Source organism: Scophthalmus maximus, chromosome 15, assembly GCF_022379125.1.
Source record: "Scophthalmus maximus strain ysfricsl-2021 chromosome 15, ASM2237912v1, whole genome shotgun sequence".
Taxonomy (NCBI): domain Eukaryota; kingdom Metazoa; phylum Chordata; class Actinopteri; order Pleuronectiformes; family Scophthalmidae; genus Scophthalmus; species Scophthalmus maximus.
Genome location: NC_061529.1, coordinates 7806912 through 7833071, shown reverse-complemented (window position 1 = coordinate 7833071; position 26160 = coordinate 7806912). Strand labels below are relative to the sequence as shown.

Sequence of the window (26160 nt, the reverse complement as noted above, 5' to 3'; positions counted from 1 at the left end):
AGGTTTTCTCCCCAATGCTGAGTCCGTCAGGTCAGGGAGAGTACTACTCCCATCTCCCGTAGGGTCTCTTCTGGAATTCCAAATATCCAGAGACACCATGTGTAAGGTGAACGCTGGCAGCCCATTCAAAACACAACTAGCCCTCCTCCATCCTGTTTACCGACTCTCCAATGCAAGCGAACAGGCACAGAGAATGTCAACACGACTTGACTCCCTAATGTTCCCACACTGGGGATTTGTAGAAGGCTTAGATGGAAGGAGCCAGACCACCAGGGGCTGTTAAGACTAGAAGTAAACCATGGGAGGGTTGATAATTAATGAAAGTGTCTCTGGTGGTTTTGATTTGTTATACAAAGGTTCTGTGTGGGCTGCACATGTATGTAGGATTATGGACCAATAATCATTATTGCTAATATAAAATGTATCACGAAAAACACAGAGATATAGGGACCAACTGACAAACCACAACTTTCAAGGGCCAAACAGTCCGCAGGCACAGTGAGCAGGCCTGGGGTAGCTGCACTGAGAAGTGAGCTTTGAGCTAATTTCTACTGAGAGGCAAATCCTTCACATCATGTGACTTTTCAAATCAGCTGACTTCCTCTAGAGGAGCAGTCAGGTGACTCGGCTGCTGGTCCCAAAGGTTACAGATGTCATGTGACCTCAACACTCCAACTGTGGGGGCGGTGGAAGGTAGGGAGGAAGGGGGAGGCAAGGGTGAGGAAGCAGTGTTGAAGAGCAACAGGACAGAGGAAGAGGATAGCTTACCTTTGACAGGTCCGATGTATACTATCTCAGAGGCTAGGATGAAAAGAGAAAGAAGACAGAGGAAAAGGGAGCGGAGGGAAAGAAACGGAATGGAAAACAACATCAAGTGGACAGATTTAAGACACTGAAACACTGTAAAAAGGAGACAGGAGGACACAGAGGAGATTAGACAAAAATAAGAGAAATAGAAGAATGCCAACTGCAGAGGCCCAGGGTGGATGACTCAGTTTACCCTCTTTGCCGAGGGAGAACACCCTGGCATGACTAGTGAGGTGCTGTCGTTTTCCATCCAGCCCGTTCATAATCATCCAACTGATTGAAAACCCAGACAAGACGTCGGTCAGTGTGACCCAGCCCTGCATGTATAAACTGCAGAACCAATATTAAAGCGCTGCCTGCCTGAGGTTCGTCATTCTCCACACTGACAGGAGAGAAAATTAGATACAACAGGCACGTCAAGTTGTGGTGCGCCCAGAGGGACCTGGGGGACTGATATCACAGGCAACAAGAGTCGTGCTTGCAGACAGACGAGGGACACAGAGTTTCCTAAACGGTATATTTAAAGGAGGAGACTGAGGTTTTGGAAAAGGATTGCCACAGTCTTAAGAGGAAATACTGGGTCATGTTGAGCTTATGACCTCATCTCCACCGAACCATGTGATGTGCTTCTGAGGCCACCTCACTGCACAGTATTCATACTCTATACATAATGTATCTGAGCTAATTAACGGTTCCATTTTCCCAACATTCTCAGTTACAAACGAGTTGTTAAAAAGGTGGCGAGGCAACAGACTTTAAAGCTTAGGGTCTTGGGGGAAATGTATTAGAAAATATAATTTAGACTGAAACTAATAACTATTGACCATACTAACTGAATTAATCTTCTGATTATTTACTAACTGTTTCATGTGTAAAATATCAGCAAAGTGTCTAAGGAGATGTCTTTTATTGTCAGACCAATGGTCTAAGCCCCAAAGGTATTCATAAAGACAAACTTACCATCATAGAGATTGAGCGAACTGGAAATATTCACATCTGAGAAGCTGGATATCATGAATTTTGAATATGTTATGCTTTGAAAAGTATTGAAACAACTGAAGTATAGTAAAAAAAAAAACACTTGTTCTAAATATTAAGATAACAATTCTGAAAAGTATCCAGTGTAGTGTTGAATAAAGTTAACATCACAGTGAGCTACAGGGAGCCCTCCTCTCTTTGTCCTGCACTATACAGAAAAACATTTCTATACAGGAGGAAGAGAGCGCTGTGATTGGGACTGATTGCATCGCTGCCTCTCAACAACAACTAGTGATTCCGGAGGTCAGCCCTTCTCAACAAGGGACAAAATATCGCCTTACAACTTGGCCATGAAATACACTGCACTGAGTGCAGCATGTGATGGATCGGATAGGGAGGATGACAGGAAGTGTGCGTGTGTGCGTGTGTGTGCGTGTGTGTGTGTGTCAGTGTGTGTGTGTGTGTGTGTGTGTGTCAGTGTGTGTGTGTGTGTGTGTGTGTGTGTGTGTGTGTGTGTGTGTGTGTGTGTGTGTGTGTGTGTGACAGTACATAGGGAGAGTGATGACAAAGTGTAAACAAATTCTGCACATTCCTGTTGAGACAGTTTTTTCTGCACCACCTAGTATTTTGACCACAGTTGCCCATTGGGAAAAATGCATCTCCAGAGGAATCAACATCGCACACTAATGAAATGTAATGATGCAACTTTGGGTGTAACTTTACATGTGCTGTATAAAAATGAATGATAATTTATTAGCCTTTTCCATCGCTCCTATTTCTATACATTGGCAATTACAGCAAACAAAATCTGCATGTCAGCAGTATTAGCATTCCTTTACTTGTGATGGTTCAACAAGTAATTGCCAAGGCCTCTTTCCACTCAAATGAGTGTTTACATGCATGTTGAGCTGAGTCGAAGGAGAAAAGGACAGACTCGAGGCCGGAGCACAAGAGACTCAGACCATACAAAGAGTCCCATTCACCCTGTCTCAAGCAGTTTTGCTTAATGCTATCTCTGTGACAGCGGTGTACCCTGTTTTGTTCTGCCCTCTCTCTGCTCACATGGTCGTAACTCTCCCATCACTGGCAGGAGGAGGGAGGAGGGCCAATATAGATGCAACAGTGCAGCCTGTTTTTTTTTTTTTTTTTTTTTTTTTTTTTTTTAAATGGCAGCGTGACCAACTATGTGTGGAATCTCAACCATTCTTCGTCCTCCCTGCCAAGGAACCTGGGAGCTGGGGCTGCAGATCCCATGCCGACCTCAAACTCACACATTCATATTTGGTCATTAGAGGCAGGGTGCAGCGGTCGGGAGTTATCTCAGTGGGGTTTCTTTTAACCGCAAGTTCAATCAGACACAAAAAAGAGTGGAGGATGCTGCATAGCAACCAGTGGAACCTGTCATTCAACCTGTTGCTTTAGGGATATGAGATTATTGTTTTTCAAAATGAAATGCAAAAATAAAATCTGAAACACCATAATTACATCAAAGTGGGTCTGAACCTAAGGAATATTTTTCCTTTCCACAAATTTATCGTTAATTCTAGGCCTCCTTCCTAAACATGAATAATTCGGCTGGAAAATACTGCAACAGGAGCTTTGAAGTCAAACGTGCTTCATCTCCACATTACTAATGGAGTTATTGTCCATGAACTCACCTGATCCGGGGGTTAACAGTGGACCCTCCAGCTCCAGATCAGCCTCCTCCGCCTCCTCCAGCTTTTTCTTCTTCTTCTTGGGATCACGGGGCTTACGCAGTAGAGATAGCTCCTCTGGGTGGCGGATATCTGGAGGGAGGGAGAGAGAGAAAGAAAGATCTCATCATCAAATGATGTCACATAAACATAAATTTGACTAGCAATAAAGCAAAGGCTATCTGGACAAATGTGCTAAAAAAACTTTGCATTTTGTTCAACCACCGGCTTCAAAAAACCGCACAATGTCTCACATGGGCAATAAATGCGTAGAACCAGTACTGAAAGTGAATTTCAGGACTATGAGGCAACTTGAACTGAAAAATCAAGAGGCAAAAAGGGAGAAGGAATAAGGATGGAGGAGACGGGTAAGAATTGTAAAGAGCTGTTCGCCAGAGCAGTGGAAAATTGCAAATCCCTTTTCTCAGGGCCACAACAAATCTTGCTTAAACTGTATCTGATCTCCAGCTGAGACGGAGCAGACACAACCTCCATCATTCTCCTCACACACACGAAACCAGAACTCAGTTGCTGCACAGCACGCCTTTCACACAAAAAACGTCCAACCCTGATGATACTCAAGATACTAGAAATGAAATAAACACCCACAACCTAGCTCTGCGTGTGTAAAGGTTGAAGAGTTGTGTGCGGGTAAGATACCACACTGAATATAATGACTAAAACAGCCGACCCGTCTCTCCCCTCTTCTCCCTCCTACCCTTGAGCTTGGAGGCCAGGGACCCATCACTCAGCAGCAGCAATGATGTTTTAAGATGAGCTTGGGAAGGTTCTGATCTAGTGGGTGAGACAGTCCGAATAGATGGAGCAAGCCTAGAAGCAAGCACATCTGGATCTTCAGCTGGATTTGGTTTTGTCAAGGATTCCATATGAATTAAGGAGTGAGCTGATATCCAAGAACCTTATTTCATTATTTTCACTTTGTTTTGCGCAGAAACTGTTGTAACAAAATGTTTTTTCCCCTCAGATCTGTTGAAATAAATCTCTCTCAATTTTCTTTTAGATGAAGGATTGACAAGGTGTCGCAGACTGATTAAAAAGGTTTCTGAGGGCGGTGGGGAGAGCTCAAGCGTAAAGAGCGGAGAGAACGTCTTGGCTTGGTGCGAAAAAGCTTGTTTGGTTTGTGTAACTAAAGCAAAAGCATTCCAGGAGTTTTAAGAACTACCAGATGGGAGCTCACCCTCTCTCTTCTCTCGACGACTCCCTCCTCCCTCATTCTTGCGCTGCTGCAGCGGTGGAGCACAGTCCCTGTGCCCTTATACAGCCATGTGAGTTGCAGGCGTGCAGCCGAGCTTCAGCCCCTACAGAGCTGTGCAAGGAGGCCAACACACACAGTGAAGTGTGTATCAAATTGTGCATGTGCGCAGGACTCCTGTCTCCCGGTGAGGCATTGCAGAGGCATGTGGCCTTTTACTACAAAGTTGCTTTAATTGTTATCCGTATGACCTCATTGTCAACGATGGAAACTTATATTTAGCGGACATATAAACCATCTATTGTGCAAAACCAATCTGATGCGCAATAACGAATGGATAGAAATAGATATTACCAAAGTTTTTCAATCATTTGTGTGGCTCAAAACCAACCAGACATTTAGGTCTATTTAAACACTCTAACAGGCTTAGGGTCCATTATCAGAGGAGACAGAAAACTAATATTTTAGACCCGTTTACTGAATTGCTGTGCCTGTGTGTGTGGGGGGAGACGGTGGGTGCAGTAAATAAAATGACAGATTTCATTTTTTCATCATTCCCATGAAAGGGGAGGGAGTGATGGTATTGCAGATGATGCATGTCTGCTGCTGAAGTATAAACACCATCCAAAATATAAAGAGGACTAAAAAAAAAAGGAAATGCTCCACTAGTGTATTTCAGACAGGCAAGCGGTTTGTTTCTGCTGACATACACAGTTAAGTTTTGAATTGTATGTTTATAGAGATAATTTAAGAATCATGAACTGTTGCGAAAGACTGCTCCTACACAAATGGCATACTTGTGGCCAGTGTCGGGATGAGGAGGAGGCGTGAGTGATGGTTTGAGTGCTTACAAAAGCTTGGTCGACGTCCATTAGCAGAAATGACACCTTAGACAATAAGACCCCCAATCTTCCGCCATGCAGACTCCAGGCCTGGAGCCAGAGGAGAGGGGTTGAATGCGAGCCAGCTGGGCTCGCAAGACCTACTCCTCGGAACACATGATTCACTGCAGTGAGTAAGGCCAGCCGCAGAAGAATCACAAACACCGTCACAGTCTAATTTTACAGCACTAAAGTTTACAGTACAAACAGATGAGAGACCCTACATGGACAAAAAAAAAATGAAAGGAGTGATTTCACCTTCTATTTTCCCCTGGCATATCTCTGACTGATATGAAGAGATACTGATCAATACATTGAGCATTTGTTCCATAGAGGAAAATGAGGGCTGAGATGTTACTCACACAGTCTCAGTCCACAGGGAAACAGATAATAAGGATGCATATGATGTGGATACTTTATGTTTAAAGAATTTAGCTCGTGATAAGTGCAGTTGAAGTGGAGATTTTTGGCATCTGAAGTGAGTCGAGACTCTTTGAATTAATTTGATAACATGAAACAGACGTCATAGATCATTCTTACTGCTTTTCACTCCAACTCTAAGGACAAACAACAACCATTTGATGATAATGGCTTGGGAATAGCATCAGAGGATTCCTTCATTGATCAGACAGAAGGCCGGGAAGGTCCTAAAAGGCCATAATAAAAAATAATAGAATAGAATAAAAAGTTAATTATGCTTTTTAATTTAGGAGTCAGGAGCTGAGGCCACATCACACTCCCCCTGTGTTATGACAACAGTAGCTCGGGCCAGTCAAGCAGACCACAGGTTGATGGGCCATAAGTCTGTTGGACCAAAACGATGAAGCAGCAGTCCCACACTCTGAGGAAGGTTTCTGGAGAGACAAAGCGCCCCGACCAAACACTTCAATGCAATAGGTCTTGTCAACTGTCAATGTCCTACTTCGGATTCATCCTTCCGTCCTGCATCCTCAGAATCCCCTTTCCTTTCCCCGCCTGGTCATCACTTCTTAAAGTGCCTCCAGTCATTTATCTGACTCATTAATGTTTCAGAGAAGTTACAGTTTTTCCAGAGAACGAAAGCTTTTGCGTCTCAGAGAACGCTTTTTGTGTCTTAGTTTTCCCACACATGGTAGCAAAGGAGTGCTTACTAAAAACACAGTGCTTAAGTAGAACAGCCTGATACTTGTTACCCTGAAGTGGTGCTTTGCAGAGAGCAGCAGGAGCAGCAGCAGCAGCAGTCTCATTTTGTGCCGCCGCGGGCTCCCAGGACCACGGTCATGTGTTAGTCAGTTGGTAAGAGTTCATTTTGAGTGCTGGCTCACAGGAAAGAGTAAAGTTAGAGGGAGGACGTGCATGTGTGGAAGTGAGTCCCGGTTGTCTAGACGGGACAAGCTCATGTCTGACCAGGACTCTTCACTTGGCAAATTACTCTTTACAAAAGCCTAAGGAACTAGTTTAATACTGTCTGGACTGTTTGAAATATTCATATGGTATTTCATAGCTGGAATAATTAGTTGACTAATTGACTCTTAATGAATTTTCTATGAATTACATTATGAAGCAAAAAAGGAATTACAGTTGTACATTCTTGTGAGTATTCACTGCTGTCCTCCGTTTTCTATCACTGAAGACTTTTGGGGGGGGTTACGGCCTTGGTAAGACAAAACAAGCCGTCTGAATATGTCAGCTTCAGCTCCCAGTGAGTGTCACAGAGATATCTCACTATTTTCTGGCTTTAAATCTGAGATGATCTTAAGACGTCTAAAAGCAAAAGAGAATTCTCAGAATCGTCGAAGGGGTTGAAAAATGTTATCTTGCAACAAAAAGTGGAAAATCCCTAATGCCTTTACTTCACTATCAAGTAAGCTGAGCAACACAGGATGTAACAACTGCCAAATGGAAACAGAGGTCAAAACAGGAGTGAAACAGTGATTTTCATCTGTTACAGTACGTCAACCTTTTTGCCGAGTCCTCCTCATTCCCAGCCAGCCCAGATGGACTGTGTCTGTCAGGACACAGCTGCCATGGACATGGGAGAAGTACAGCGGTGATAATTGGTTTTATGCTTTTAACTTAGGAGCGTTATGTTGATTTCTATGCTTTGCCCTCGCATGGGACGCTCACTGTCAGCATTTGAGTTGTGCTAAAGAGACCATAGAAAGAAGGAGGTTAAAAACATACTGTGTGTTAATAATACAAAATAACTCAATGTTGATGAATCTAAAATTGTAGAGCATGTTAACCAAAAACGAATTCCGTAGTGGGTGGGGATATAAAACTGCTAATTACTTCACTGGAGGCCTGAACTCTCGTTTTAGAACAGGAAATAGCTTCTGTGTGACCATCTGACTGGACACGCCTGAGCAAAAGAAAATAAATAAATAAAAGAAATTCGTTCCAGTATCTCTGAAGCTCCATTTCTGCTGTCTGAAGCGGGGGCCAGTTGGAAAGGCCTCGTCTCTTCCTGTTCCCTCTGATTTCCTATGCAGTTTAGTTCACAGGCAGTCAGCAGGAAATATAAGCAGGAAATTGTAAATCTTAAAATTGCCCAGATAACAAAAAAACAAGCTGCTTCCAAGCCAGACTAGCTGTAAGTTAGCCAAGTCAGCTGTCATACCCTCGGTTAGTCCTTCCCTGCTGTCCGCTACCTTAGGTTCTGCTTTTTACAAGCTATAATATACAATGATTCAAACACAAGAGCTGAAGCACATCCCACTGAGGGGCCATTTACAGCCACCGTGCATCTTGCAAAGACTCTGGCACGCACCAAAGTCAGCCAAAAGCAATTTGTCCTGAATTTCTGTGACGCTGAAATAGATTTATTAAAGAAGCAGCAGACATATTCCTCATCAGGCGCTGGAAAGAGCAAGGCTACGTGCCTGACTCTCCCCCGTCTCCCTGCTTCTGCTTTCAAAAAAACAAACAAATATGGCATTTGTTCTTGATCAATCATTTAGTAAAAACAAGGTCAAGTGATACCTGTATAAGCCAGAAAAAACAGGAGAGCTGCCACTGCAGCTCCTGATCCCGCCTGCTCTACACAGTCTGCTGACAAAGTCACAACAGGTGTGCTACGACCCTGCCTAGAGGAAGGATTTCTCCGGGTGGGCGTTCTCCAAACCTACAAACCACACTGCAGACAGCAACGGTGAGTCAGGGGCAAGTGGCTGAGCCTCGGAAAAGTGGGGGTTAGGAGGTTAGGGGTCACCGGGGTCCAGTGTGTGACCTCTGACATCTCTGGGTGGAAACTGTGGTGCCAGTGATGGAAGATATTGACTGTGTGCGTGCGTGAGGAGATCCTTCCGTATTACTTACACCATGAGGGACAGTTAAATTTGGAAGCGTTATTAGTAGAAGAGATGGTAGGTGAGCCAGACAGTGAGCAAGAGTGTGAGTAATTTACTTGTACACGAATATTTTCGTAGGTGTGCGCCTGTGTTACAAGCCAGAGATGGATTCATAATCCCTGTTTACCAAACATTACTGCAAGACCGATGGAGGCCAGGTTCCGAGGACGAGACTCCACAGCAAAGAGCGGACTCCCAGTCAGGAGACGTGACCCCGGTACGCAGAGCTCAGAGCATGTTTGATAAACATAACAAATTGCCGGGGATGAAAACAAAGTTAGAGGAAGGTCATGAATCAGTTTGATTTTAGAATATTTCCAAAACCTTTCTAAAAATAGTTTTACTGGGTGAGCAGGGTGGGCACCTTCAGCTGGACGGGACTCACCGTTCTTCACTCGAAAGGAGTTTTATTCCCGTAACGCATTGTCAATCAGTCACGCCTCGTCTACCATTTGCTTTATGACCGTTTTCCACATCGCCAGTGAAAGTATGAGCACTGCTTTGCCTGCTGTGAATGACTCCTTCGCTCCACTTACTGAAAGTTTTGCAGATGTCGGACACAGCCTTGAAGACGCGGTCCGAGAAGTTGACCTTGACCTTCATGTGCTTCATGTTGGGCAGCTGGAGGCGCAGCAGCTTGTGCTGCGGTGTGAAGAGCAGCCTGGCGTCGGCTTGAATGCCGTACTTGTCCAATGTCCAGTGGGTTTTCAACAGCCATGTCTTCTTCTTCTCCCACCACAAAGCATGGTCTGACCAGTCCTTCTTCACATCTGTTGAGGGGAAGAAAAGAGTAGAGTGGATGAGCTTCAGTACGAACTGCAGAGATGCCAAAAAAACAGCAAAACAAAACAGTAGTAGTGTCTTTGCACATTGCACTACTATGGTGGCCATTTGTATCATTTATCAACAACGTGAAGATATTTTAGGGGAAGGGAAAGTGTAACTGGAGCACTAAGCTCACCAAATTTGTTCCTCAAGGGCAGGGGGAGTTGTCACATTTAGGATTAAGTCAAGAAAAGGTTTGCACAGGGGCGGTGAAGTCAAAGTGAGAGGGAGGAGACAACCGAGAGTGTGAAAGCTGTGGCTGTTTGTGTGACACGTTGGGGATATCAGTTTCTTGCCTCCCCCTTTGTTCCAAAGTCACACTGTGACCCCTCCGATGCAGACACAAGCCACCTAAAACCCCACATAGCTCCCAGGCTTTTACTCAGAACAATGGGCTCGAACCTGCGGTGTCATGGTGCGTGTCTGACCGGTGAAAACGGCAGGGATTTGAGGGAACTCAACGCAGCTGTTTTGCAGATCCCCTAGCTCTGATTTCTGTACGAACGGCATCATGACAGGCTGATATTGTGTTTGAGCTGCAGGTAAAGAGTAAAAGTGAAGACGGCAACATCCCATAAACTCAAATAAAGCGTGAGTGTTCCTCTGTTTCCAAGCATGCGAAGCTGCAAGGCCAAATGAATTCCAGGTAAGCGGATGATGATGGTCAAAGGCGAGTGCGCAGGCAGCACATAGTTTTTAGCCTATTAGACTTCCAGATATCCCCTGCGCAGTGATGTCATTACTCTAGCATTAGTCCAGGAAGGCACTTCCCAGAGCGCTGTCTCATTTCCTCCACCCACATACCCCTTCATCGCTTCCACAGCCCATCCTCTGTCTTACTCTGGGCCTCTCTCTCTCTCTCTACTCTCAATGAGTCAGTGTGCAGACACAGACGTTGGTTTGCTTAGTCATCCTTTAATCAAAACATTCGATTCCATTGTAGGTCTTTACTCTGTTGTGTCTGTAATTTTGATCAGGGAAAGTAAACTGAATGAAGATAAAATATTGCCATATTTTTTCATAGCCAATGTAAGATATGCCAAAAAGCTAAAACACTAGTAACTCATGACAAGAATTCAAATGTACATACTGTGCATTTGCACATGATAATATGTAGGTTCATGTTGATAACAAGTCCGTCTTTTTGGCTACAGTGATCATTCCTTCTGTGCACACTGGCTGTTTCCTTCTTAAAGCAATTTCACTGTCGAAGTGATGAGGAGACAAAATCCAGAATCCTTGTTGTATGTCAAAACCCATTAGGTTCAGCTGAAGCTCAATCATCCAAATTAAATATATATGTATCTTCCAAAGTTACAGTCTGTTCTGTATCACAGAGTTCTTCTGCTGGAGCACTAAGATATCTTTTCAGACTTGAAAGATGTCCATATGATTTGACAAGCACAAACTGCTGAAGCATATTATTAGCTTAAGATGAACATTAGAATGCATTTTTACACGGAAACGGGACAGCATCATCATGCAGCATCATCATGCATGGCAAATCGAGTTTGGCAAATCATCTGCAAACTTCATGAACTGCAGAAAATGTCCGCATAATTGCGTCTGTTCACATGTGAACATGCGTTCACAGCAGCAGGAAAAATACCAGAAAAGTTCAGGAGGGGCCTGACTTCATTGACTGAAAGCAGCTGAACCATCTTAATATTTTTTTTTCTATTTGGACAGATGTTGGTGTGACCTGCATGCTAACAAAGCATAATGTTGAAGTCAGATCTTTGTTAAAAGACAGCTGAATGATATTGAAATCAGTGGAATGATACTGAATGATATGACCCCACGTTGATCTCCTCTTTCTGTCAATCAAACCCTGGGTGCCATGGTAACCTCAACCTTGAGTGGCCTTCCGTTTCCACGGGCTGCTATTGTTTTCCCTGACCTTAACTTTACATAGGGGTATTCATATGCATTGTTGACACTCTCGTGCTGATCCCGTTTATAAAGCTGAATGAGTGGGATTAGCGGTTGAGTGGGTGAAACAACCGATCGGCTGCTCTGAACGAGGAAACATGACGGCTCTAAAGCACTGTGGGATGAGGAAGAGATTACGTTGGCGATTAAGATGGGGAGGGAAGTTCGAGAAGAAGGGTGGACAACAGCATCTCAATGCAGTTGTCACTGTGAAGGCCTAGGACTGTGTGGGCTGAATTGGGTAGGGGTTGTTTGTCAAGCTGTTGGGTTTTATTCTGTTTACTCCAACAGGCTAACACTTGGGTGTTTCACTCAAGTGAAAACATTCCAAGCTTTCTTTGACCCTGTGTGAGTTACTCTAGCAGTATGGGGTCTGGCTGTCATCGCTCCATCCCCATGCCTCAGCTGTGCAGAACACGACTTCATTGGCGCCGTCAGACAAACTGCTCCCTTAAGTGTCCTGCAACTATTAAAGGCCGAAATAATGAGAGGGCGTAAGGAGAGGAAAAATCGAAAATGGAGCTGGATGTATTTTTATAACGCTGCTCACAGTTTTTCCTCTGGCAAACTTGGAATTTCTGCTGTCTGGGAGCAATGCTAAACAGCTAGCATTAATGTTTGGCACTCAGGTCTTCACCACAGACCACGTTCTATAGCAGCGTCTTCATACTCAGCATGCATGACCACCATACAGTCTGTGGCGAGGCATGAATGCACATCGTGGCTGGTCTCAGTTATCCTCAACACCCTCTCAATGGCCCCTGCTCCACTGTTTCCTCGTCACCGCCCACTGCAAAACCTCACTGGACACAGTCTTTCCTTGTGCTCACTAGTGTCATTATGCACAGGGGTTCGAGGTGCTGTGATTGGATGGAGGCAGCTGGGATAGGCCTCCATTGGGTTCTTTCAGCAACGAGGTGGTAACCCAATCCACAGAGAGGGAGGGACAGAGGGCCAATGGCATGTCCCAGCTAAAAATACAGCCTGCCAAGCCTGACGTAATGCAGCAGCCAGAGGAGCGGTGGTGTGGGAGGTGGGGGGCTTAAGTAATTGGCTGCATTAAATGTGGACCCATAGACCTAGAGTGGAGTGATGCATGCGTGAATGTGAGTGTGTGTGCAAGGAGGGCCTGAAAGACATGGGGAGGGGAAACAGAATGAGAAAGCCATGTCTTATGACCTCTGCAGGATGTGAAAGATGATACTGAGATTGTGTGTGTGTGTGTGTGTGTGTGTGTGTGTGTGTGTGTGTGTGTGTGTGTGTGTGTGTGTGTGTGTGTGTGTGTGTGTGTGTGTGTGTGTGTGTGTGTGTTTGAGGATTTGTCAGAGGGAGAGCATTCTTATCCATCCAGTAACTACATTAGTTCTGTGTTTGTACGTGTGTGCGCTTTAACAAGCTAAATTAATCCATAAATTCTATCATAGCCGAGTGATTTTCATTCACCACCATCACCATCGCCGCATCTCCCGACCAAGACCACTTCCTCTGCTTTGTGAGCCAGATAACACAAATACAGATACTGCTTTCAAAACACAGGGGTTACTGATGTAACAGATGTACAGTTGGCAAAACAGTTGTGGGGCTTTCATTTGAATAATACATGAAATTGAACCGTTCCTCCATCCCTCTCCTCCACACCACTTGACGCTCTACGTCCCTCCCCTCCTAGACGGAGTATCTGTATATGTTTATAGAAGCCCGTCTGTGAGGGGGAGGGTAAGGGACAAAATTGGAGAGGATGAGACGGAAGGAATGAGAGAAAGGGCATGGAAAGGAGAGAAGAGGATGACACATAATATGAGAGGGAGTGTGATGAAGTTGCACACATCCACTCAAATTTGGTTCCTGATGTGACACACCCATCAACCTGTATTTTATGTAGGTTGTTTTGTACATCAAAACATTTTTCTTCTGTTCTACATTTTAAGTTGCCAATTGATATGTTTGTGTACATTTCATACACAACTACAATGGCACTGATTAAAGCATATACCTCGACCAGAGCGAATTAAAATTAGACAATCCTGAACATGTCAGATTTTTAACTACGAGATCCATAAATTATTTTCTTGATGAAAAAAAAGTCAGTGTGGATAGAAAGTGATTTAAAAAATAACTCCTGAATCTGCTTCTTTACCCGCATATGCACCAGAATTTACTGGGTTCTTTCCTGACTCATGCCTCCTCCCTCCACCAAGTTTGGTGCAAATATGTTCAGCACATTTCGTGTAATCCTGTGTACAACCACTGATTTCTTCTCCTTACTAGGCTTTATCCAGAAAAGGCTGTGACAGTCAGCTGATGCCTAAAGCAAAAACTTTAGCAGGCTCATCTCTAGCATCAATTATTGATTTGATTACAGAGATGACACATTCATAGGTCAGGACCATTTAACTGTGTTTGCACAGAGAGCGGGGTTTTTTTCTTCATTTTTTTCTAATCATGTTTTTCATAAGCCGCCAGAGCTCAGCTGTTGTTGTCGGTGATTACCATGGCCGTGCAGTTGAAGGCTTTCTCATTTTCCACCATCAGCTGATAAAAACATTACAGCCTGGTGAGGCTGGTCCTGCCGTTTCCTTGGTGACTCCTGGCTGACGCCACAGGTGCAATGGTGCACGGCGACAACGTGTTTTCATATACAACAAAGACAGAGAGCGACACACACACACACACACACACACACACACACACACACACACACACACACACACACACACACACACACACACACACACACACACACACACACACACACACACACACACACACACACACACACACACACACACACACACACACACACACACACACACACACACACACAGCATGAACGCCCTTCTCTTTCTAAATATATCCCACCTCTGATTGAGGGTGAAGGTCGTTATTGACGCAAAGATTCAGGAAGCAAGTGTTTTGCACTGTCCTTAAATTAGATCTGCAACTGTAAATGGCCTTTAGGCACCCGCTCGCTCGTGCAGGCACATTCGATTGTATCAACATCAGATACCCAACATGTATACAACAGGTTCCATAGAGACAGGCGATGATGATATCCGTCTTGCAGACAGAAGATAGTGTCACAAGGGTTTACAGTGGAAGATTGATGTGATATAGTGAATTCAACAACCAATGGCTTGTGCTCAAAACATGTCACAGAGAGAGGCATCTGAGCAGACAAACCTGTTTCTGGACTTGTGACAAAAATTCACTACATAATGAGCTAAATCCAGTAGTCATGCTTGCAATGCAGCTGTAACATATCGACACACAACTAAGAGTGTGTAATACTGGCAACACATCATGCTGCAAGACTCTGACACCAGCAAAGGTGAAATCCTTGACTAATGTGTTGATGTCCTGAGCCTTGTCCCTCGAGCATTCACTAACCAATACCACTTAAACTCAAGTGCTTTCCATTTACAGGCTTGGGTTGACCAAGGTTAGCCGAGCTTATTTCAGTCGGTTATTATACAACAGCTCAGCTTCCAGCCAAAAGTCAATTAAATTCAAAGAGGCAATTCATCACAGGCATTGCTATGCAAGACACACTGTATTCAGATCCTGCTCACAGGGAAGTCCAGAACTTCTCAAGCAGTCCTTACATGACAAAGCATTTATGCAAACACGGGGCCATTGGCGCTTATTAAGATGCAAAAATGAGAAACAAAGGTTCATCAACGCTCTGCCCTGTCTCTCTCACACTCTCACTCACACACACACACACACACACACACACACACACACACACACACACACACACACACACACACACACACACACACACACACACACACACACACACACACACACACACACACACACACACACACACACACACACACACACACACACACACACACACACACACACACACACACACACACACACACACACACAGGAGTTAAGGGACATTATGGTGTGTTATTGACAGACCCAATCCAGTCAACTAGATAACTTCCAGTTTATTTTTTCCAGGATGCTGTCTGATTACACAACAGACTTAGAACACTCAGGCTTCAGGACCGATCTTCGGTGCATCAAGGTTCACGTCTTAGCTCGTCTGAGATGAAGCCGTTTCGCTTGAGCTGAGGTTCGACAGGAAATCATAGAGGCGTACAAGTGAAGTTGAGGAGGCCGACTGATTGATAGGGAACAGGCTCTTTCCCTCTGAGTGCAGTGAAGTAGAAATCTTAAAAGGAAAATCAGGAGCATTCAGCCGGTTAGAGCAAGGTTTGATGCATTAGCAGAGGGCCAGGATGGCTATTAGAGGAAACCTCCTTAGAGACATATAGTCCGTATCCATTTGTGTCATAATCCAAACACATCCAAACAGTGGGAGTACTCCCCCTCCGCCCTGATACAGCTTTACACAATTAAGTGTTCAGGGACCCGCTGGAATAATGACATTACAAAACTCCAGGCCTGAGATCAATGAAGCAGTTAGGCAATATTCATCTCTCCTTGTATCCATGTATGCATCCTGCCCGACGTCCCCTTAGGACGGCGATAAGCCATCACAGTGATGCATCCGTCAGGTCAACAGGAAGCTCAGTCAGTCGCTCCCAACAGCTTCTAGCTGAAATTTCCTAGAAACCCTCAGAGTTTGCATGTTAGCTATCAAGTATTATTGCTTCCAGGTTAAAATTTGGAACAATCAACTGCTGAAACAATATGATGATGATTTATCAAAAAGGTTGTAAATAAACAGACTACTCTGATTATCGACAACAAAACACTAAAACTTTCCTAGTTACAGTTTTTTCAACGGGAAAAAGTGCAGATTTCGGCAGATCATCGCATCATAAATTGCATATTTGGTGATTGGTTTAAAATAAGTACTTTTATGAAATCATGAAGGGCATTGATGACTTTTTTTTTTTTTACAGGGGCAAATGAGAAAATTAAATGGAGGGGAAACGGCAGAATTAGCCGGCATGTTAATTATGTATATACTTAAGAGTGACAGAGCTGCAGTGAAATCCTTTCAAAAATGTATGCCCTGTCACAGCGACCCCCTAATAGAGCCCTCGGATATGAAAACAAACACCTCCCTCGCTGCTTTGCTCTGTGGAAAGGGAGAGTACAGAAACAGCCTGCGAGGCGGGAACAGGTTTAAATGAATGAATTGTGGGCCGAGAACCTCCACAAAAACCTCCAGCTCAGTTTACTCCATTGACACACAGGTGTGGTGTTACAACAACAATGTGCCGCTCTAACATTTCCTTCCACTGGATCCACTGCACAGCCTGCTGCTAACAGGAAGGAAAGGACGAAAAGCAACAGGCTTCAGATTCCCAGAGGTGCCATGGAAGTTTTTTTCCACTGCATGTTTGAGATGCCAAACGGGGCATAATTAAATCGTCCCCTGCCGAGCACAGTGATCTTCCATTACAGCGGACAAAAATAAACAAAAATATGAAAATTTGATCATGCTTTGCTTTTCATCTTTAAATTTGCCAAGTGGCAAAACTGTCTGAGGCCGACTGCATTGTGCAGAAGAACGCATCATGTGATATTTGGAACATTAAACAGCTGATGCTGTTCCCACATGACCCTGATCCAGGGAGAGCACCAAAACCACCAGCTGTCACAGTCAAGTTTTAACAGAATCTCCCTTGTACAATGTGTAACTAATTAGCATTGCACAAATTCATAACCCCAGCTGTCTTCCTACCCGTCACCAACTACTGTACATACAATTATAGGGCTCACCCACAGATCAAGCTCTGGCATCTTTATACAATGTATATGCTAGCAAGAGCTGGTACAAACAATCATTTTCATTAACTTCTGGTTATTATCTCAACCGGTTCATGTTTTCCAATAATGTGATTTTTGTCCCATTAACCAATAAATAAGTTCTAATTTAGTCAATCCACAGTTTTAAGAGTAATGTCAATGAGAATGTTGAAAGTAAATTTTTGTTATATATCTCCTTGGCGGGAATACCATTATGAAGACACTCCATATATGGGAAGTATGTATGGAATTATATAGGCTTGGGGGGTGTAAGAATGATTACATGTGCAAGTCTGATTGCAGAACAGCACAATCGCTGCAGCATCTCGTGGGTGAAACAGGAAAGTGTGGCCTGGGCAGGACCACTACTTAGGCTAACTACTTCCTGTCAGAGAGATTAGAGAGCAGGATGATCACACAGGCTGCCAGGCTGTTTCACACTTCATATTGTCAGAGCTGTGGGACGGCACCACATTCCTGATCAATGAGTTTTCATTACACATGGTGATGTATCCATAACCGTTTATCATGTCAATATCATATGAGCAGAGGGAAGGTGGTCATTAGCGAAAATGTTCCTCTCTCCTGATTTTGAAGGAAACGATGTGAGAGAGCAGCTCAGCTCTTCAACTTACCCATCCAACCCCACAGATAGAATCATATTCTTCAAAGAATAATGCAAACACAGAGAGGGCAGGAAGGCAGAAGGCGTATAAAAAAAATTTTTTTTTAAAAAGCCAAGAGGAAGTTCAGCATCCTGTGTTAAGTCGTGTCTGTTTCCTAATGAAATCTGTGCTCCATTGTCAAAAGAAGCCGTCTCCCTCTGGTCACCACAACCTCAGCAGACGGCATCTTACGCATGTCCAAAAGGACCCGGAGTTCAAATTGTCGGCAAAGGAGAGCAATATCTCGAAAAGACAAAGATGCAAACAGGACACATTAAAGTCACTTCTAAGTCGATTGTAATTGAACATTTTAACAATAACTGGTGTTTGGTTGCTGATGTTAAAAGGGTTTTGTCAGGGGTGCTTCTGAACAGACGAAATGAAAACAAAATAAAAGTGAAGGTTAACTACAAATAAAGTTCCTGCATGATTTGCTGTTAAAAAAAAAATGAGGGCATTCACCACATCATTTGGGAATGCCATTTTCTCTGACATGCAGGGAAAGTTCTCTGTGGATATAGTTTGCGGTGCTGCAGCCAAAAACGGCCGGCCCCTCACTGGAAACAACCACATGAACTATCAGAGTCAGACCGGACCAATTAGGTTTGCTCACGTTCTATTTGCGGAACAATGAACAGTCACTGTATATGAATCTGGGTCAGAAATCACGACCAAGCGCAACAATGTGTACTTAAATATTTCCCTAATGATTGTGAGGCCTTGCTACGTGGCTGGTAGTAGTGGATGGTGTCAAATGCGAAGACGTGGCTGCCAATACTAACCATAAAAATAGTTTCCACAATATATATTTAGTTGAAGAAGGGTAATAAAAGAGGATGAAAACAGAGAACGAGGGAGAAAAGGAAAAGAGGGAGGGCTGTCAGGGAGGGGGGGGGGTTAAGAAGGCAGAAGAGACTCCAGCAATGACGGCAGTGACCAGGGAACAACATGCCAAACCCTAGAAGTCATTTCCTGCTGCATCGAAGACTTTTATGGAATTCTAGCAGCGTGGCTAACGTCACAACGACAAGAGGGACAGAGGGAAGAGAGAAAGCATTAGGCCCTCCTCACTCCAACCCCCCCTCTGTTTCCCTCCCTTTTTCTCTACTTCATCCAGTCCCCCTTTCCTCAGCTGTCTTCGTGAGGCTAAGCAGAGCCAATACAAACAAGTGCAATATCATTCTGACCCATAGTTTGTGCTTGCTCATGTGCTTTTGACTCCAAGACTTGCGTCTGCTGCCGTTTTCACAATTAGCCAATTTCATTACCGTTATCCATAGGCTTAACAGTCAGACTAGGACTAAAAAGCTTCCACCTTAAGCATTTGCAAAGTAGCATTGTATTTGTGTGAAACGGCCCAAAACACTTACTGCAAGTCGTGGTCCTAAAAGCTATGTAACCTGGGAACAATCCCTTTAAATCCAATAAAACTCCCGCCAGCTAATGCGGTTTGTGAAATATTTATTTTCCCTCCGTAATGGAACCGTGTTTGCGTTTAGAGTGGAGGGCAGCACTTTTGAAAACATCCAACAAATGCAGAGAAAGCGTCAAATGATGGAAAGCAACAGAGGGATGAAACGATTTCAGGAGCTGGTCGACCAGAGGATGGTCAATCATCTGGCTCTAAATACTCCCCTTTAAAGGCTGCAGGGCAAAAATGGAAGCCATCGTTTCGCCGCTGTGATCAATACCTAAGTGCCTTCCTGGCATTTGTCTATTTAATCCATTATCGAAGGCCACCCGAGTCTGCCATGTGCACGCGGGACCTGCAGCTCACGGGAGGAGGTGAATGATGGAGGCAGGATACATGTGAACGAGACACACCCACCGAGCCACACAGCTACGCTCACGTGTGGAAACACATGCACAAATAGTACTAATGAGAACGCCTGTGATGGCGCAGAGGACGGCTGACGTCAACGGTTTTCCACACTAACACATACTGCTCCTGCGTACAGATGCAAATTTTCACTTGAAAAAAAAAGAAAGAAAAGAACTGTACACAGCAACAAATGTTCATGATAGAGAAAAAAGAAAAAAAAAGATGGCAGTGCCAGGCAATTCCTGAACAGTGTGTTAGAGGGTGGGAAAAAGAAAGAGAGGTGAGGGGGGGGGAAGAGATTTGTCATTGCACAAGGATGTCCTTTCAATGTGAGTGTGACGCACCGCCTGCCAAAACTCAGTGGTATCTACGTGACCCTTCTCACAGCACCGTGTGTGTGACGGTATATTTGCATTTGCACAAATACAGTATCTATGTATAACTACCACATCTAAGCAATCGGCAAATCCAACAGTGAGTGATTTGGCAGCACTTAAGAGGTGTTACAGATACAGAAGCAGGTTACTGAGAAATTAAAAACCACAGGATCGTCATGAGAACCATTTTCTTTTATCTCATAATATAACTTGCACAGATTGTTTTATCGCAACACAGCGTTTGTATACAGACAATGCATAGTGTGTTTCCACAACCACATTTAAGATGCTATTTATTTAGGGCTATTAAATCCGTATCTAGACTGCCCGTTTCAGGCACACAATATTGCGTCTCACACTAACCGAGTATATTTGGCTGCCGTGTGTGGCCATGTGGAGAACTTGTGTTGTGGGTGGGTTAATGATTACAATGCAAAAACAACCTGTTGACCCAGGATAGGAGGTACATGGCAGTCGAATGAAATGTCCCCACACTCACTTTGTGAAACCAGTCAAGGGGCTCGAATAGACAAAGAGTAGTTTAATGTCGCAGTGCAAGAGTTTGCTTCTCATGCTTACATCCACACCGCTACGTTTTCACTTTAAAGCAGCACTTTAAAACGGAAACTATCTCCGTCAAGACGAGCATTGTAGCTCTGCATCAGTATTAATCTCTGTCCATATTAGCAAAAAAAAACATATCACAAGAGCATTCACGAACACTGAGCATGTGCGTGCCGGTGTCAACAGGAAGCAGATTGTCTATATAAAAACTAGTAAAATTATGAATAGTGAAGACTCCCATCACCCAATATTAATGCAACTTCAAAGACGTGGGCAATTTTCTTTTACAATAAAAAGCTATTGAATAAGTGACTACTCTATTATCCCTTATGTATCCAATTTTGGGTCATGTTCAGGAAAGTCATACCCTTCAAATAGACCTTAGCAGAGAGCGCCGTCACAACTCAAACAACGGATAAGGCCGGGGCCTTGAGTGGAGTCGGGGCGGGAGAACCAATGAATTCATGACGTCCCACAGCAACACTGCACTCGCCGAGCATGGATGCTGCTCGGCACAGACGACCACAGCGAACAAAGGCCTCAATTATGTGGAGGCTCTAACAGGAGAGCTAAAAACGGGACCATGGGCAGGGAATAAAACCTTGGGAGCGCTGCAGGAATGCCGAGCATTCAAGCACCATCGACACACAACACACTGTCACTCCCAAATCGCACTCGCGCCACCACCGCTGACCTTTCCCCAGCCTGCATGAAACAGGGCCGTGTTCAAGTGACTGGAACAGAGGACTCTTATGCTTACTTGCACCCAAACTTGTCAAGTGCAAAGCTGCGGTCGCAGAACAGTGCATGATTCGGTGGGGGGAGGGCAGTGTCTATGGCCTCTTTATACCTTGGATAACTGACCCATATACACCGCGGGGTAACAAAGAGGAACCTGTACTTCTGTTGGAGCTGGTTCCGAGCAACAAATATCAAAGGCAACAATACTCAACGTTCATACTCATTAGACATTTATTATAAAAGTAGCAGACAAACAGGTTCCCTTTCTTCTCCTCAGACAACAAAATGTCTCATCCATAAAAAGATCTACAACCTGGGATTTCATATATTTTCTCTCAGGAACGCAGGCATAACGCTTCCCTTTGAGTTCCCCGCCATGTCTGTTCTCAAGTTTTTGCCAGTATTCAGAAACAGTTTTGTACTTTTGCACAGAAGAGTGTTGTTTGCCAAAGTGGAAGCTCACGTCTCAGAATGTTTTTTTCCAATGGTCTTTGAAAAAAAGAGAGGTATTTATTGCGCAAGAAATATGACCAGATAAGTCAGCCACTGACACACACAGAAACTTTACCCTGGCAGGATGGTTCAGGGTAAAGAGGTCAAAGGCAAGAGCTATCATCCCTGCCAACCTGACCCATTTCCACTTTTTTTTGCAAATGAAATCGGCAGACTCATGGTCATCAGAGCGTGTTCACCATACGTTAGATAAACAGCTTTGAAAGCATACCTAGTTTCTCCACCAGTTTGAGCATGACCCCGCCGATGTGGATCTCCCCAGTCACCCTCAGCGACACGTCCCTGTGGAGGTCGGTGACATGCATTTTCAGTTCCCACGTCCCGTCGGCGTAGCAGCCATCGGGCATTCGGATCCCGTCCAGCGCCATCCTGCCAAACAGACCCAGGGTCAGAGAAAGAAAAAGGTCCAGTTCAAATTCTGTCAAACTGGGGTGAAAGGAAACAATTTGACCCTCTGGAAAGGAATAAAAGACCATGTCTGTCAGGCCTTTTTGGACAGGAATTGTACTGTAGATATTTTAAGCAGACATGAGGCTGATATCTCTGGAAATGTGTTCTTTGCAAGAGTGGGACACAGTAAACGTTTTGCTTGAATACTGCACTTTACTTGCAGATTTCCATTTTTTAACTCATCAGTCCAGTACCTTTCTGAGAATTTATACATGTAAACTTTACTGCCCTCGCAGTATCTGACAGTTGTGGTTGCTAGTTACTTTTCAGATCTGAGATTACTTTGTAGAATAATGCAATGCTGTAGATTAAACTAATCAATGGTGTGAAATGGAATTGGACCGGTCGCCACCAAAAAATACCATTATGCCACACTGCGGAAGCTGTGGAAGCAATGTCATTCATCAGAGACAATTTACTCATCATGGTTAATACTACTCAGCACAAGAAAACTGTTGTATATCATCTTTTATGCTCTGGAACAATTTTCCAAAGTCTGAAAGAAGAGAGACCCTGATGGCGTTACACTGATGGTGATATATGGGTGATGTCAGCTTTGACTACAAATTTGCAGCACATTAGAAAAGTCTGTGTCACACAGTGAAAAGGTGTGGAGTTTGAACAACTTCATGGAAGTACATCAACGCAAAGTCTCTGGAGTGCAAAGGACAGCTTGCAATTCAACTGTGTTGTAAGGCATTATCGGAAATTCACTATGATTTCTCCATCAGTGTGAAGATGTGAAGAAGTGTCTTGACCTGTCAGGCATTGAGTACACTGGGTGACATTCCCATTTGCTTTTAATTGATTTTTTTTTTTTTTTTTTAAACCATGGCTGAGTTTTTCTAACTTTTTCCATGTGACCAAGTCAGATTGGGACACAACCACAGGAGGCACCCAGAAGGTAACTCAGCTCAGTCATGAACATTTCACCCCACAGGCATGTGTTTTTTTTAGAAAAGAGATGAAGGAGAACAACAACAAAAACTGAAAACAAAAACGAAAACATCTAACTGTGCTTTTCACGAAAAGAACCCTGTGATGGAAGTTACACTGTAGCTGTTGTGGTGCCAAAAAGTGATTTCATCTGGATCAAACTCTGATAATGGGGACACGACACAACTTTACGTCCGTAGTAATATCAAAGATATGTCTTCAAGAAACTTGAACGTTTCTTGTAACCGAATGATCACAATTGTGGCCGAGGTGTTTCCCGTTTATAGCGTCATCAGGAGATATGATCCTATTGTTTTTAAGGTTTGTATGACTACTATTACAACACTGTAATTGATGGATTGATTGATTGATGTGTAAACAATCAACATTATATATGGTAATGGGTAACGTATAAAACAAAGAAATGATTGCTTTTTTATCCTTTCAGAAGTAGCTTCACAAAAACATACAAATCACAGACACTTAAAATCAGCATTCCAACAATAATACGGTTTTCAGGTCACATCTGAATTTTAAAAAAGATATATATATATATATATGACTGCATTATTTTGACCTGCTCTGTCACCACCCCATACAGTTTTTCACCTGTTGAAATGCCTTTAAATGGGCCCACGATATAACCCATAGTAACACAGTGAATGAGCTGCCAAAAGGGACGGAATCACTTTTTGGCAGACGGTCACTTTTTGGCACCACAACTCTGATGGGTTTCTGACGGAGGGTCACTTTTTGGCAGACGACCACTTTTTGGCACCACAACTCTGATGTGTTTCTGACGGACGATCACTTTTTGGCAGACGACCACTTTTTGGCACCACAACTCTGATGGGTTTCTGACGGACGGTCACTTTTTGGCAGACGGTCACTTTTTGGCACCACAACTCTGATGTGTTTCTGACGGACGATCACTTTTTGGCAGACGGTCACTTTTTGGCACCACAACTCTGATGGGTTTCTGACGGACGATCACTTTTTGGCAGACGGTCACTTTTTGGCACCACAACTCTGATGGGTTTCTGACGGACGGTCACTTTTTGGCACCACAACTCTGATGGGTTTCTGACGGACGGTCACTTTTTGGCACCGCACCGCGCCGGGGGCCGATCACAACAGCCGCCTGATCGATCAACACGACGGAACAAAAGGCCGCGGGCCCGCGGCTACAAGTTCAACGGGGACGTTCGGCAGCTTCCACCTCCGCGCAAAAAAAAGAAGGGAAAAAAAGAATTAGAAAAAAAAAGAAAAGAGCCGCTTCACCTGCTCGAAGTAACGGTGAAGGAAGCTCTCGCAAATAGACCGAGGGGCTCGTTACGTAAGAAGAGCCCGCACGACGACGACTCCCCCCGGGGGCTGCAGGTCCGGTCGGTCGCTCGGTCGGTTGCTGCCTCGCCGGAACTAAAGTGCGTCTGTAAGACAACGAGGCCGCGGAAAAGTTGTGGATAAACGCGGCTGTAACATGTGGCAGGAGCGGGAGGGCGACGGCTTCAGGGACCGGGGGGACGAAGTGTGTGTGTGTGTGTGTGTGGGGGACTACTCACCTTCACAAAGACGAACACGACACTAAAACCAGTCGACTAACACACGGCGCGGAACAAGTCCCCCGCTCTAAATCATGTAGGAGCTCTTCTGTTGGAGCGAAACGGAACACGGAGAGAAATCCCCGAAGAACTCGCTGGAGAAGTGGAGTATCCCAAACAGTTTCCTGCAGGCTTCGGCTTAATGGAGTCCAGCCGTCCCCCGACCCGCGCGCTCGCAGAGCGACCGAAAGAGACGAGACAAAGCCAAAGAGACAGAGAAAGAGACCAGAGCGAGAGAGACAGAGAGAGAGCAAAGACCGCAAGACGCGAGAGAGGAGAGAGAGAGCGCGAGAAAAGACCAGAGAGAGCGGAAAGAGAAAGAGCGAAAGAGAGCGCGCGCGCGCCGGCGAGAGAGAAGCTCAGAGAGACCTCGAGCTCGAGCTCGAAAGCGAGAGAGCGCAAGACCTCCCGCGAGAGCCCGAGCTCCTCTCGCGAGAGCGCGAGAAACAAGAACGAGAACGCGAAAGAGAGCTCCTCTCTCGAACCCGCGCAGCCTCGCCAGCGCTCTCAGAGCAGGACCGAACTCTCCAGAGAGAGCTCTCTCTCGCGACAGACTCGCACGACCGCGAGCTCTCGAGAGATCAGAGAGAGCGGAGAAGAGCTCTCGAGAACCGCCAGAGCAAAGCTCGACTGCGAGCCAGAAGAGACGAGAGAGCGAAAGACAGACAGACTCTCCGAGAGCGCCCCTCCTCTCGCGCCTCGCGCCCCCGCTCTTCTCCCTCTCTCTTTCCCTCTCTCTCTCCCCCTCCCTCCCTCTCTCTCTCTCTCTCTCTCTCTCCCTCCCTCTCTCTCTCTCTCTCTCTCTCTCTCCCTCTCTCCCTCCCTCTCTCTCTCTCCCCCTCCCTCCCTCTCTCTCTCTCTCTCTCTCTCTCCCTCCCTCCCTCCCTCTCTCTCTCTCTCTCTCTCCCTCCCTCTCTCTCTCTCTCTCTCCCTCTCTCCCTCCCTCTCTCTCTCCCCCTCCCTCTCTCTCCCTCCCTCTCTCTCTCTCTCTCTCTCTCTCCCTCGCTCTCTCTCTCTCCCTCTCTCTCTCCGACAGCAGATAACGTCACTTCTCCAATCCTACTTTTCCTTTCGAACTGGGACCACCCCCCCC

At 44.8% G+C, this 26160-nt stretch overlaps 1 protein-coding gene across 6 annotated transcripts in view; it reads right to left on the bottom strand.

The window, feature by feature from the left end:
- The window catches only part of fermt2 (FERM domain containing kindlin 2), a 40835-nt gene extending 15612 nt beyond the window's left edge, over nucleotides 1-25223 (bottom strand). For 3 of the 6 annotated variants that reach the window (XM_047327282.1, XM_035609589.2, XM_047327287.1), the window contains exons 1-5: nucleotides 25029-25223; nucleotides 22292-22449; nucleotides 9439-9672; nucleotides 3444-3572; nucleotides 769-801 (exon numbers count right to left, since the gene is read on the bottom strand). In XM_047327282.1, the coding sequence (XP_047183238.1) occupies nucleotides 769-801; nucleotides 3444-3572; nucleotides 9439-9672; nucleotides 22292-22448 (553 nt within the window). In that variant the 5' untranslated portion in view covers nucleotide 22449; nucleotides 25029-25223. Of the gene's footprint in view, nucleotides 1-768; nucleotides 802-3443; nucleotides 3573-9438; nucleotides 9673-22291; nucleotides 22450-24747; nucleotides 24875-25028 lie in introns of those variants that run through there. The other 3 variants (XM_047327284.1, XM_047327286.1, XM_047327283.1) reach the window with 2 other exon arrangements.
- Nucleotides 25224-26160: the final 937 nt, after the last annotated feature.